The 15,492-nt window shown below is 41.6% G+C and overlaps 1 protein-coding gene across 1 annotated transcript; it reads left to right on the top strand.

The window, feature by feature from the left end:
• Positions 1-8,535: 8,535 nt before the first annotated feature.
• On the top strand, positions 8,536-14,711 carry LOC133983177 (DOMON domain-containing protein FRRS1L). The gene is made up of 5 exons (XM_062422160.1): positions 8,536-10,434; positions 10,822-10,906; positions 11,192-11,330; positions 12,605-12,851; positions 12,931-14,711. The coding sequence occupies exons 1-5, from the start codon at positions 10,230-10,232 to the stop codon at positions 13,101-13,103; spliced, it is 849 nt and encodes a 282-aa protein (XP_062278144.1). The 5' UTR covers positions 8,536-10,229; the 3' UTR covers positions 13,104-14,711.
• The last annotated feature ends 781 nt before the right edge of the window (positions 14,712-15,492 follow it).

Here is a 15,492-nt window from a genome sequence, read left to right as displayed (position 1 = left end):
AGAATGATTTACTGAAGCTACATAAAACTCTACTCTCTGTGGGAGATCACAATAAAACTTCTATAATCTCTGATAGTGGAATATTATAGATAGCCTCTATAAAAATAGCTTTATGGCTCAGGAAAGAGAAGCATTACGACTTGTTCTACCCTGTGTGTTATGGATTAAGTTACCTTATAGCTTAAAGATAAACTCGTCCATAGATTTCACACACCAGACATCATCTAATTCACTGTAGGTTTATAAATAAAAATGTTGGCAGTCTTGTTTCAGAAGTTATGAGGAAATGTCCACCAACATTGATGGAGTGCAGTCAGATATGAAACAATACAAGATAACAAGATGGAAAAAACAAAAGAAATATAAATATCTAACTCACTGATTAGATTAAATAGTCAATAATGTTTGCAGAGCAAAGATATGCTTCCAATGTTTATTGTAAAAGCTTAATTTAAACTGAGACTGCACACATACAGATTTTTTTATGTTTAAGCCAGATCCCTTGCATACAAAAACACAGTTTTTCATTTAACTTTAAAGGGTAAATAAGAGACTGGAGGGGGGAAACAAGCTATTACTTGGCAAGCACACAGCCAGGAGCAGTGACTTCATGTAGTTGTGTTGTATCAGTGAGGTTGAAATGCTTCACAGAAGTTGTTGCGGTTGATAAATTGAGTTCATTAAGAAATAGTTCAAGCACATAATTCCCCCTAAATCCAGGTTGTCATTTATATATTTCCGTTCATGTATTGATTAAACAAACACAATACAGTGTATTAATTATGAAGCTTTAGAGGTGTTGAACTGCAGAAAGCGCCAAGCTAGCTGTTTTCACCTGCTTCCAGTCGTTATGCTGAGCTAAGCTTAACTAGCACGGCTACAGACCTCAAATCGCTTCTCGAATTTTAGATTTACTCAGATAGGTCTAGTGTTGTGCCAGATAATGTCTGTTTACGCTGGTTGGAGAAACAATCAACTTATCAGAACTTTGTAGGTGAAATTATAAATAATATTACTACATAGAGCAAGCTTCTTGAAAAAAAGAGGCAAGCATGGATGACATTTTACTGCAAGCCACTGCTACTAAAACCTCCATGTCAACTGAAAATGACAGATTTGTCACTCGCTACTGATTAGTTAGACCAAAACAAAACAGAATACCCCACCCAACAAGTAATGGGCTAACATGTGAGACATAATCACAATTCATTCAGACTGTTAGGCTAAAGCTAATTGCCTCCTGCCTCCAATATTCATATTTAACTCTAGGGACGAATGTGAATAAGCTGTTGAACTATTCCTTTTAGACAGGCCAATAGGCTATATGGCATTGAGTTCAATCAACAATGGGACTGTAGTAGTGAACAACGGTACATTTTGGACTCATTTGAATATTCTTTCATTTATGTGCGACTGTATGTTAAGTGTCTTAACACACACATATACCGACATGCATGCACACACAGATATCCTGTCTCCCTGGTTTCTCTTCCTGGAGAAGCAGGATGATGCAGGATGAGGAGGGGGAGAAGAGAGTGAAGAGAAAGGAAGAGGCAACAGGAGAACAGACCTCCCATTGAACTTGGCTTGCTTCCAGCACTCATTCACCCAGTAATCAACTGTGAGTCAGTCAGTCATACTGGCTTTAAACAAACACATTAACATTTGAGAGCACATTACATGAGCACTCACGCACACACGCACAAACACATGCTGTCATCACATGAAACACACACAACCAGGCACAGTTTAGCACCCTGGCTCTTTCTGCTCCCCCCTTTACTGCTGCATTTTTCTGATTCTAATGTTTTTTCCTCTCGTAAGGAGTGTTTGTTTCTTTACAGATGTTGGCCTGAGGGGTGTGTTTGGTGTAGGGGCTGGTGGGGACTGGCTATTGCAACCTCAGGATGGGGTCTATATTGATGAGAGTGGAGGGCTGGGATACACATCATTGCATTTCTGGAACAGAGGAAGGCTGGCTTGGTACACCCTGATCAAGGGGCACCATTGCCCACCTATGGCACAGAAGGAGCTTGCATCCCGCGGGATATGATGCCACAGTGCTGCACTGGAGAAGCTGAGCAGACCCCCACACAGCTAGGGAAGATAACCTCCGGTGATTACACTCACAGGGGTGAATGTCAATCACGCTGTCTGTCTGAATGTGTGTGTGTGTCTGCATGTGTGAGACAATGCCCCTCGATTGTTGATGCAAGTATGCTTTATGTACAACTATGCATTCTTAGTGTGTGTGTGTGTGTGTGTGTGTGTGTGTGTGTGTATATGTGTGTGTATATGTGTGTGCCCCAGTGCCCAGTGATGGCCTGTTAGATTGAGCTGTCAGCCGGCAGGCAGCAGATGAAGATTAATGGAGCGCACAAACAATAAGAGGCTGGCAATGATAATAAATATGCTAATGGCCATTATCAATACACACTCGCTGACATGCATAGGAGTGTGTGTGTGTGTTTGCTTGTATTCATGCAGCAAAGATTTGGGATATGAGGTGATTCAGGTTACTGAGTTGAAATCATTTTTCCTCCCCTCGGGATCCACATTAGAAAGCCATGCACACACACTTACACACATGTTTTTAGACCGGCAGTGTGTCGGCAGGCTGATGGACGGGAGAGACGGGCGTCCATGTGTTATGTTTGGGCTGTGGGCTACAGAGGGAGAGGGGAGGAGGGCTCATTGAGTAGATGACATGATTGGTGTCGCATTAAAATGTGTTTATTTAGTGTTTGTGCGCGTGTGAGAAGGGCAGTGGATAGCGATGATGTCTGTGCCAACCCTCTGATTAAGACTACAGGTTCAGGTAATGACACAATGAGAGGCTGATTAACAGGGGAAGACATGCTGGGGAAAAAACGAGAGCAGGGGGCGATAAAAGGGATAGATAGACAGATCTATTCACTAAACTGATGATGGGGCTCTTTGTTGTCTAATCCCATTCTGTGGTTCTCTGGGGTCCTTCCTGTGTCTGCAGCCTACACTCATATTTTAAATGAAAAACCTCTTTCTTTATCTCTTTCTCTCCCCACACCCTCCTTCCTCTTTCTCTCCCTCGCTGCTCATCTGGGTCACACAGCACAAAAGAGCAGCACAGGAGCCCCGAACTGAAACCTGGTTGTCCACTTCAAAACACATTTCTTAACCTCATTCTACCTACTTTTCACCCTCAGTCGTCTCTTCTCCTACATCCCATTTCCCGCCCACTCCTCTATGCTCTACTAGGGTCTGCAAAGTCTGCTGGGAAATGTTGGGGTCTCACAGGGATTTGTGACCTTCCTTGTCCTTTAAACACACATACACTCTTGCAGTTACAGACACACACACACCATCCGTCCGATGCTGATGGAGAGTGTAATTTGTGTGTGGCACTGTGGCGATGGATGGAGCGTGTAAAGTAGACATAGGGAAGTGGTTATGATTGGGGCTAATGAGCTCACAGGGGACGCTGGATAGAGGAGGCTGGCCAATGGCAGAAGAGACTCTCTGGAGGGTCCCTGCTGAGCTGAGGCCATTCTGTCCTCATGGGAATTTGTTTGTAAATGAGTGTGTGTGTGTGTGTGTGTGTGTGTGTGTGTGTGTGTGTGTGTGTGTGTTTGTGTGTGTGTTTAGATGGTTCCTGTTTGAAAACCCAACAGTCCCTGTGGTCATTATACACTCATTGTGCTGAGCTGGTTCTTACCACACCCCATGGACAGAGGTAGTTAAGCATTTAGATGTCGAATCACATCGGTCATTAAGTCAAGGTCACTGCTAACTGGTAGTACACAGTATCACTCTCTTGTTTTTGGAGAGATATTGAAGCCAGCCTGAGCAAATTCATAGAAACTCAGTGATGATAGTTAACCTTCGTGTCGTCTTTCCGGGTCTAATTGACCCCGCCTGTTTTGACTGTTCCTTCTTTCCTCCATTTCTTCCTTCCTTCCGTATGTCCTTCCTCCTTTCCTTCCTTCCTCCCTCCCTTCCTTCCTTCTTCATCCCTTCCTTCTTCCTTTCCTTCCTTCTTCCTCCCTCCCTCCCTCCCCCCTTCCTTCTTTCCTCCCTCTGTCCTACCCTCTTTCCTTCCTTCTTTCCTCCGTCCTTCATTCCTTCCTTTCCTTCCTCCCTTCCTTCCTTCCTCCTTCCCTCCCTCCCTCCCTCCTTTCCTTCCCTTTCATTCTTCCTCCCTTCCATCCTTCTTCCTCCCTTCCTTCTTTCCTTTCTTCCCTCCTTTCCTTCCTCCCTCCTTTCCTTCCTTCTTCCTCCCTCCCTCCCTTTCCTTCCTTCTTCCTCCCTTCCATCCTTCTTCCTCCCTTCCTTCTTTCCTTTCCTCCCTCCTTTCCTTCCTTCCTTCCTTCCTCCCTCCTTTCCTTCCTTCTTCCTCCCTCCCTTTCCTTCCTTCCTTCTTCCTCACTTCCTTCCTTGACTCGAGGACAACAGGAGGGTTAACACTGCATCAGTGGGAAGTGTGGGTGTGTGCGAACAGGTGTGTGTGTGACAGTGTGTCATTTTGTGTGTTTCTCATTACCATGCATCATGTGTCAGTGTTGTCCAGGAGGCTGAGCCTCCGTGTGGCGCTCCAGGGGAGAGTTATAGATTACTGGCTGGAGCAGGCAGGGGCCAGGGGAGCTGCTGGAGCCCAGACCCAGGAACTGTAAGCTGGGCACGGCTCTTAGCTCATCAGCCTGTCTCTTGAGGCTGCGGAGCTTAACCTGGAGCAAGGCTCTGATTAACCAGACTAATGACGGTGTGGCCCCCAGCTCCCACTGCCCAACACCATAATCACTGCTTAAGGCCCTGGTCAGTCAGAATGTCTATGGAGAGAGAACGGTGTCACAGCTTAATGGATAAGTCTACTGACAACAAGTATTTTAAGTCAGCTGTTAATACAAGCTTTGAGAGTTGCTCACATGGCAGGAGACCAATGTGTGAGAAGCTGGAATGAGATCAAATGCATTCAAAGCTTAAATACATTTTCCTGTGTTTGCCATCTGTATCCGTGCATGCAGTTGAACGCGTGCATGTGAATGACGATGTGTTTGTGTGCATGTGCCTCCACAGTTGAAGGTGTTTAATGAGTGCTGATCGATGTCTCATCTGTGCCTCCTTATCTCTAAAGCAAACATTTCACCAGCACAATGGAACTGTTCAGCCTTTGGTACACAGAGACCAGACAATGGAACTGTTCAGCCTTTGGTACACAGAGACCAGAGTAGAGGAACCGCACAAACCAAACAATGTATGCAAACAAGCAAGAGACAGACATACTTTTGTTCATACATTACTATTACATAGCGCTACCCAATTAGTGTACAGAGGTGTGCGTTTTAAGCGTCTTTGTGGGTGTGAAAGTGGGAGGGGTAGGGTGGGGGCACATTGGCTCTACTGACAGAAGAACATGCCAGTAGAGTTTACTGTCTTCTGTGAGTAAAGTGATTTCTGACAACTCCTAAATGAAGCCCTGAGGGTGGGTAGCCCTGCAGTTAGATCACACACCCACTTAATGACTGTTTGTGTGTGTGTGTGTGTGTGTGTGTGTGTGTGTGTGTGTGTGTGTGTGTGTGTGTGTGTGAGTGTGTGTGAGAGAGAGAGAGAGAGAGAGAGAGAGAGAGAGAGAGAGAGAGAGAGAGAGAGAGAGAGAGAGAGAGAGAGAGAGAGAGAGAGAGAGAGAGAGAGAGAGAGAGTCAGAGACAGAGGTAATAGCTTGGCGTTATAAGCAGAGTGGAGTCGATAAGTGATCTAGCTACTGTCCGATGTAGAATGAGGTGGTAGGTATCCAACACTGATGCCAAAAAAAAGAAAGGAAGACCCCCCCAGGGGTTTACTTCTGCAGCCTGTTGAGGGAATCAAACAATACCAAAAAGTGGTAATAAATAAGGAATGAGAAGAGATGAGATATTTTTAACTGCTAGAGATACAGAGGCAATCAAAAGGCAGACTTGGATTTAAGGAAAAGAATGGCCTTGTTCTATATTTGTCTTATGGTCAATGTAGAAAAACACTAAAATAAACAATATAATTTAATTTAAAAAAAGGAGAAGTTAAATAATGAAATAAAACAGATGGGTACTGTACTTTCAAACAAGCACTACTCAAAAGGTAAGGACTATTTTCAGATGCGGTAACTACATAACTGTTAGCATTTACAGCAGCAAGACAGACTATGTGGAATAGTCCTAGTTTGTGCCTCTCATATATTCAAGCATCAAATTTTCTGACAGATAAATAACTGAGGATCTTTGAACAATAATGACTGCCATTCTAAAGGCATTTTCAGTATCCTCTTATCATCTGGATAAAAACATTGTCTGCTAACTGAAAATAAAATATTTTTAGACTCAATTCCCAGTTACAATTGTGTCTTCTGTCCACGTAGGAGGAAATAGCATTTCTTCTTGTTTTGCACAACACAGCACAACTTTAAAGTTATTATTTTGTGTTAAAATCTTTGAGGATTTTGAGTCTTTGAAGATTGTGGGAAAACCTTCAGAGCAGTGGTAAGATTTGTGAACTGACCTTCTGGGTCTGACTCAAATGTAAAATGTGAAATACATCACCCAGTGCAACAGTGAGGCTCACTGATGTGTTATTAGAAGATTATGGACAATAGTGGAGGTCCGGACAGAGAAATAAGCTGTATCAGACAGTACTTGTTGGTAGGATCGATTCATTGTTGGTTTTGGTCTTTTTCAGTTGGGTTTGTGGACAAAGAGAAAAATATACAATATAGCCAGAGGTATCTTAAAAGGAAAAGAGGCATTGGCAAAGAGTAGATATGAATATGCAGGACTTATGTTCAATTGGCCAGTTTTCACATGTCTACAGGGGCTGTTATTGACTGACAGCCCTGACTAAGCCGTCCACATCACTGCTGATCCTTCATAACATCCAGGGCTTACCTTGTATGTCCAGCCGCACAATTATGTGTGGCTGAGTGTGCACAGGCATGCACTTATGTATTAGTGTGTATGTGTGTGTGCGTTTATGTATTTAGCTCTGCCTTTACAAGTGGCCTGTTGATGGCTAAGCAGAAGACAGGTCCAGGCATGCACTCATAGCAGCTGTGTTTCTGAATGGATCCAGCGGCCATTGTTCTCCTGTCACTAACTCGTCTCTCAGGCCCAGGAGACACACTGCTGACATTTACCAGACCCCCCCCCCCCCCCCCCCACCTCATCCTATCCTCATCGCATCTCTCCCGCTATCCCCTTCCTCTCTCCCGTCTTATTCTCTCTTTCTCTCTCTCTCCTCCTGTTTCCATCAAGCCCCTCGCTAATTCTCTCTTCCTGTCACTCCATCTCTCTCTATGGCATGATGTGCGGGGACAGATGTGTGTGTATATGTGTGTGTGTGTGTGTGTGGGACAGAGTGAGTGTTTGTGCTAATGAGTGGCCCTTTAAGGCTATTAAGATAAGATAGGTACGCCCAGAGTTCCTCATTACCCAGCAAGCATTGCCCCTACACAGAATGGTAATTGGGAAGGAGAGAGAGTGTAAGAGAGCGGGAAGGCTGGGGTAGAAGTGGAAATAATAGGAGGATAAACGAGGGATAATTAGGCGCATCAAGAACAAGAGGAGCGATTGATCAGGTTGATTTGTTTCTGCAGAGTGAAGAGAGGACGGGTTAAGGGTCAAACACTTGTACACACACGTATGTGCAGAGGCATGATACAAAAACATGCATGTTTTTCATGCATGAGTGGTTACTCTCGAAGACCTGGACACAGTCCAACATACGCCTTAAAGAACAGATTCACACACACGTGCACACAGACAATTGCTGGAACATATATGGAAACTCAGGATGTAAATGAGATCAAATGCTACAGGTTTTTGATTTAATAGGTGCTAATATTGAAATATTTTACACATCACTTTTCATGCAGACACCATCAGACTTGGATATGGATGTGTGTTCCAGTGTGTGTGTGCCTCTGTGTGCCTCTGTGTGTTTGTGATTATGGATGTCAGTCATCCTTTAATCTCTCTGACACTTTTTGTTGTCTGTTTACACTTTCACTGGGTTTCACACAGTGTAACACCAGCATCACCTACAGGATACAGACACGAACAGCAAAGTGGCCCTGCTCCCTCACCTGCTATCCATGCTTAAAAAATCATCACTCCCAGGATATTTGACTCAATTCTATATTTTGACCAAATATGCAAAACAATTTAGGTACTCTGCAATAATCTGAATTCAAACAATATAGATTAATTTATTCTCTTAACCAAATTCAGCTTAATTTTGTAGATGGAAGTGTGATACTTCACACTGCTTTTGGAACAGTTTGACACAGAACCAGTAAGATAATATGTATTATATTTTTTTCCAGGAATCTGTGTGTCGTTGCCTTTATGACTTGTATAGAGGATGAGACAGTGATGTTCATTACTTACTTCATTATCTCATTATGCAAATATTTAATGAATGTACCAATAGTTATTCATACAATATTGTTGCAATATCGATATTTAGGTATTTGATCAAAAGTAAGCAAATATAGGCACAACTTTACTCGTCACCAAGTTTAACTTGAAACTAAAAAGGTGATGCATCAAACAACATAATCTTGATGGTCCAATATTTAAGATAATGCATTGTATCAGTTAAAAAGTGGTTGTGTTTTCTGGTATAAAACAAAAAAAAGGTAAAAAGATAGACAGCAGCCTAAGCAGAGCCTCTGCGTGCCAACTGGAGCATAGAGTTCAACAATGTATATATATCACCATCAAGTGGCAGGACTGTGTACAACCACTGAGAAAGAGGGAGGACGGAGTTAGTTGAAATATATCAGAGACGATGTCAGACAATGTTTTTGAGGAGAATAACACTTTTGTTAAATTGAAACAGTTCACATTGATACATTTACAATGTATACATCAGCACACATGCATGAATTTCTTAAACATTTTGGGGATGAGAACCTTCCCATGGTGACATTATGAACCAAATTTACTAAGTTGTATAAAGCAGATTGCATTCAGAGACAATGCTTCACAATCATATAGATATTAATATACCACACCTGGATCTAGACTTGTATTAAAATACACGTATTATGACAGTTATGGGATACATGCTACAGTCTTTTTTTGTTTTGTTTTTTGATAGTGAAGTATTTTTTTTGAAGTAACAAAAACGAGGGATAATTTGAACAAAATGATATGCAGTAATGCAATAAACAGACCTGATTGATTGATTACACCGCGGTGAAGTCCTTTTAGCATTTGTTCTGGGAATTTGGGGCTTTTAGTAACTAACTTCACATTTTAGATTCAGAAATGATCACATGGTGGGTATTTTTAGGTTCACTTCAGTAAGGTATTTTGAGACACAGTATAATTAAATTAGACTACTATTAGGCCAACATTATCAAATAGCCAAATAATTTCTTCACCAGAGTTTTATTTCAGGCAGTGTGGAGAAGTCAGCATTGGACAATATTTAAAGTTGTGAAATTAAATGTATAGAAAATATGAAAATAGTCTAGTTTAGTAATTAAGGAGAGACTTATTTGTATGTCTAGGGGAAGGGGATGGGGATGCTGGTTACTAAAATCCTGCTGTGGCCCTGGCATTGACATTGATTTTATTTCTAGCTAACAGTACTGAAAACTGTTTGGTAGTTTGATAGACTATCATCTTTTTGGGTTAGGATTAGGGTTAGGGTGGCTTTTGAATCAGTTTTCTTTTGTTTTTGTTTGGCTCATCTTCATTGGGCTGTCTTTCTGAGCATTACAGTTAGTGCCTATATGAGGAATAATACCCAATTGATTGATCCCAATAACAGCACGTAGCTGCTCCTCATTGGCTGCTACTGTGACTGATTGAGGAGGAAGAGAGGAGTAAGGCCGGGCGAAACCATTTATCCAGCCAGTACAATCCTTCGACTGGAAATATGTTGAGATTAATGAGCACTGGTGAGCATCTAGATTCGGATTTCAAAAGAGGATTATTGGCGTGTATTTGAATTAGATGGTACGGTTACTAATCTGGGTAATTTTAGGATTAGATTAGCCTCTTAATCACACGGTCAGCGGCTCTGAATCCCCCTATATCCGCCTCATCTCTGAGAATAAACAGCCGGACTGGCGGTCAGGATGCGGAGATGGTTTTGGTGACGCTGAGGATGGAGACCTGCGAATATACCGAAATCCAAACGATAATGAGGATCCGGTTTGATTCAAGGCTAGTTTAGTCGGGGTTTTTTTATCGCTGATTTTTATATAAGTGGCTATGATTTCCCTGCGGATGTTTGTGCAGCTGTTGGTGTTGTCGATCCAAAGCGGATGGTGGGGAGTCGCGTCGAGCCCCACCGATGAAGGAGCACTCCGGGCCGGCCACGGGGAGCACGGAGAGCCGGGACACCAGGAGCCCCACAAAGACTCTTACAGCACATTCGCCTCCGAGTTCCTGGAGTCCAGATATCTGTCCGATGACGGTAAGGGTCTAGTTAGATTTACTACAGGTTTACGGTTGGTTGATTACATCTCGTGCACAATAAACAAACTGTGCATTTATAACAGAAAGACAAATAAACAGAGACTACAAGCAGAAACTGTACATGTGCCTTACATTTAGTCTTGCATTCAACCTTTCTGCACTGCACACGGCCTTTCAGCACCCAGGCCAGCTCCCCCGGTGGTAGCTGCCCACCCCCTCCTCACACACACACACACACACACGCACGCACGCACGCACGCACGCACGCACATACACACACACAGACACACACACACACAAATAGTGCAGAAACACCCCCCCTCCCTTAGTTGGCCCTTTGACCATCTTTTGTTATTAATAGAGTGCTGTTTCTGTATTTTTGCAGGTTATCCATTCCCCACCGCCCCACCAGTGGATCCCTTTGCAAAGATCAAAGTCATCGACTGTGGAGTAACCAAAGGATGCATAAGGTTAGAGAAGGATACATCTTTCCAGAAACAGATTCAGTGCAGATGTACTCCCCCGGGCTCCTTTATCCTAGATGCTGTGTCCTCACTTCAGAAAGCTGGAGCTAAACATGGGAACTCTCCCCACTGTCTAGCCTTTGTGCTCTGAAATCATGAAGGAATTCAGTTGTTATTTTATTGTTAATGTGGTGGATCACGGAGTTTTTCCAACTGTGATCTGTGGTCATTCAACCCTACTGAAAGTGAATCATGTTTCTTGAAAAGGGGCTTGTATTTGTCTCTGTGCAGATATGGGAAGCCAGGGTGTGATGCAGAGACGTGTGACTACTTTCTGAGTTATCGTCGCATTGGGACAGATGTGGAGTATGAAATGAGTGCAGATACTGATGGCTGGGTGGCCGTAGGTTTCTCCTCGGACAAGAAAATGGTGAGCAGCTACACAACCTCTCAGGCTAGACTGCTCAGATATTCCTGTGTCTAGTCTGATCTGGGGCAGTACAACACACTGATAAACTGTATGTGCTTTATGTTTAGGTGGAACCAGTGCTGGGCAGTTTCTCAGTATCTATGATTTATTATGATACTCACATAATAACGCAACTTCAATTTATATAGTTAACCAGTTGTAAGTTAGTACAAAGCAATTAACAGGCTATCCTCCAAGATGTCTTTTGATATTCTCACCAGCTGAAAATGACAGATCGAGTTTGACTTCCAGTTTACATGTAATGTACAATATATGTTAACTAGACCATTAAAAAAAATTAAAATGATAATCTCACACTCAACCTTAAATTATAATCAGGCCTTTTATCAAAAGTTTAGTGAAAGAGCGAAAATATGTCTCAGGTCTCGTGTGTGTGTGACAGTCCTTTACCAAAGAACACTGTGCCAACATCAGTTATAGTATCCATCATTTTTTGACATACTATGACTGAGGTTATATTTTGGAGCTACTGTGTAATTCAATTCAATTCATTTCAATTCAGTTTATTTATATGGCATTAGATCACAACAGAAGTTATCTCAGGGCACGTTTCTCATAGAGCAGGTCTAGATCGTACCTTTTATTTTACAGAGACCCAATATTCCCCCATGAGCAGCACTTGGCAACAGCAGGAAGGAATAACTCCCCTTTATCGGGTAGAAACCTCTAGCAGAACCAGGCTCTAGGTGGGCGGCCATCTGCCTTGACTGGCTGGGTTGAGAGAGAAAGAGGGAGGGTGAGGGCGGAAAGTCACAGAGAAGCAACAATAACAACAATGATAATCACAGCAATAATGATAATACAAATATGACTAGTAATAATAATACCAGGGATATACAGGGTGTCCATAAAGTCTCTTTACAATTTATGTTGTTATGTCATGTTCACTGTAGCATAGCCTCATCAATGGTGGAAATAGCATCAGTGATCTTTTGCTTCAGGTCATTGATGTCCCGTATCTTTGTTCGATACACGATACACAAATGCAATGTGATTAAAAACTTTGATAACCACTGAGCACATAGAACAAATCTGATTAACATATCTCATCAATTGCTTTTGTAATGATTTTTTTAAATCGTAAAGAGACTTTGTGGACACCCTGTACATCAAGCAGGACCACAGCAGCACGAAAATTTATCTTTTCATAACAAATTAATATTTGGCATTTTGGAACACTGATTTTGATTTCTTGTTGTCTCCTGTTTCCTCAGGGAGGCGATGATGTCATGGGCTGTGTGCACGATGATAACGGACGCGTGCGGATTCATCACTTCTACAATGTCGGCCAGTGGGCCAAGGAGATCAAGCGGAACCCAGCCAGAGACGAAGAGGGCATTTTTGAAAACAACCGTGTGACCTGTCGCTTCAAGCGGCCGTTATACGTTCCCAGAGAGGAAACACTTGTGGACTTACACCTGTCATGGTATTACCTGTTTGCATGGGGACCGGCCATACAAGGTGAGTAACAGAGTCATCAAGTCAACAATCTTTTTTTTCTGACATTTTACATCATCTAACTTTTTCCAACTTCTTCCAGGTTCCATCACAAGGCATGACATCGACAATCCACCAGTCAGCGACCATATGATCAGCATCTATAAGTACGAGGACCTCTTCATGCCTTCTACAGCCTACCAGACCTTCAACTCTCCCCTCTGCTTACTGCTCATAGTAGCCCTCACCTTCTACTTACTAATGGGAACGCCGTAATGAAGATCAGCAGAGCACAGTGGGCAAAAAGAAGGAAGAGAAGATGAAGCAGCTATAAAACAAGTTGCCATTTTTATTTGATGCCACATTCAAGTGTGCACTTTGCAAAGAGAGACACTGTATTAGATATATTAAACAAGATAGAGAAAATATATTCATTACTCTAGCAAAGATTTGACAAATTGTTAAACTTACAGTATATTGTAGTGCTGTCATGTACTGGTGTCAGCACAAAACAAGAGGTCTAATAAAAGTATTATAGTTTAAAATAGGCCATTTATTTCCAATATTTATGATAGCTTCTGCACATTTAAAAATATGAGGACTACACATGCCAAAATTAATAAATCTTACAAGTCTCTGGAATACTGCATGCACTGGGAAATCACTGCTGAGAAGAATAAAGGACCTGTAAATGTGAAGCACCCACTGTCGACTGGTGATGAGAAGGCAGCCCCTCATGTTGAACTTGGCTGAAACACACAAAATGTTTCTGAGGACAAAAATAAACCCAGCAGCCCACATGTTTTTGCAAACATTCGTCCTCATATTTTTTGGATATGCCTCTTTGCTAAAAAAAAAAGAAGGTAAAAGACACTTAAGTTACTTTTTTGTTTACATTTTCCAGTTTTAGGATCTGCTCACAGTCTGCATTTACTAAAAGAAAGATTTCATTAACTTTTTGTAATGTTCATGTTTGGCACATTCAAACAAAATTTCCTTTCAAGAGATTTGTTCCCCCTTTCTCAACTTCATTGGCTGTTGGGTTTGTTTATTAGTCCTGTGGCACTATGACTGTGTGTTTACCAGAGAGAGACTGCAACATGAGTTACTATTGCCTAGGCAAGCAATAACACACTGAACAGGAGCCAACTGTGACCCATGGATTTAAGGACATTTTGCTTGAACATGGACTATTTTTCCCCAGGCTGTAATTGTAGCCTTTTGACCTGTATTAAAAATGCCTGGGTATGTTAAACAGTTCACAATGCCTGCATATATTATCAATAAACCGTTTAAGTACATTATAAATTAAGTATTAATTATACAATATTTACAAGAAAATACAGACTCTGCACTCTGTGAACAGACAGCTCTGTTCGTCAAAAACTATAAAGTCATTTAACATGAACTGTTACATTCCTTCAGGGACCTTTATGTGTCATTATTACATAAATAACATAATATACTCTAGGCTACTAGGGCCCAACCGATACTGGATTTTTGGGGCTGATGATGGTACTGATGTTACGGAGTAAAAAAAAAATCAGATATGGATATATAATATGTACAGAATATACACATAAACACACTTCTTTTTTTTGCAATGATTAGTGTACTGAAACAGTAAACTTCACTGGGAATTTAATATCAGACAACATACACGCAGATACCAATATATCTGTGATAGGCAGATAATAACAGCTGACTGATATATTGGTTGGGTACTGTAATGTACAGTATATTATGCTTCACTATTGACATTATTTTAAGGGACCTACTTCCTTTGCTTACATGCAATAACATTTACATTAAAAAAATATACTTTTATAACAATGTGTTTGGTAATGATCAGCTAGTAACTATAACCATGACTCTACTGGTGAATCACTAACCAAATCAGATATTAACACTTCTTATATATAAAAGTTATATGCAGGACTCTTGGCATTTTTTCATTTTTCTCAAGACCATGATCACTTGGTATGGACCTCAAACAGAACATAGGTTCATTTCTCTGTAATTCATTATGCTTTTATTCTTACATTCAAACTAAATATGACATTTGTCTCCCAGATGGTTGTCATTACAAAGGCTGCAGATCCTCTGGTTTCTATTCAGCTCTTTATATCTTCCCGTTGGGAATTTTGATGTTTTGAACTCTAAAGTTACAAATAGCCATTCTGTATTTTGGGTTATCATACAACAGATACTTTCACCATTAAAGCTCTTGTTTAAATTCTACATAAAGACCATAAGCGGCTATCATACTTTTGAGCTCATTTTGTCATAGTTCAACAGTTAATTACTGACACCGAGGCTGCAGAGCCTTCTCAGAAGATAGAGTCATAGTGAACATTTTTTAAGAATATTTTCTGTATTAACATTGTGTTTCGTTACCGTAGAATGAGCCCTTTATATCTAGACAGGGAGCGGGTCCTCTTTACCATGTTGCACCACCACAGTTTCTACAGTAGCCCAGAACGGACAAACCACACACAGGTTCAAGAGAGGGCCTTTTGAATTTTTGAGTTTCACGGCCACTGTAGGTTCTACAGGCTTGGAGGGAGGGCTAGGGTAAGGTTATTCAGGTGGTTGCAGTCTACAACTTCACCACTAGATACCACTAAATCCTTCACACTGCACCCTTAATACTACAGTAAGTAAC

This window comes from Scomber scombrus, chromosome 7 (assembly GCF_963691925.1).
Source record: "Scomber scombrus chromosome 7, fScoSco1.1, whole genome shotgun sequence".
Classification (NCBI taxonomy): Eukaryota; Metazoa; Chordata; class Actinopteri; order Scombriformes; family Scombridae; genus Scomber; species Scomber scombrus.
Note: the sequence above shows the minus strand (reverse complement) of the source record. Positions and strands in the feature narration are given on the sequence as shown.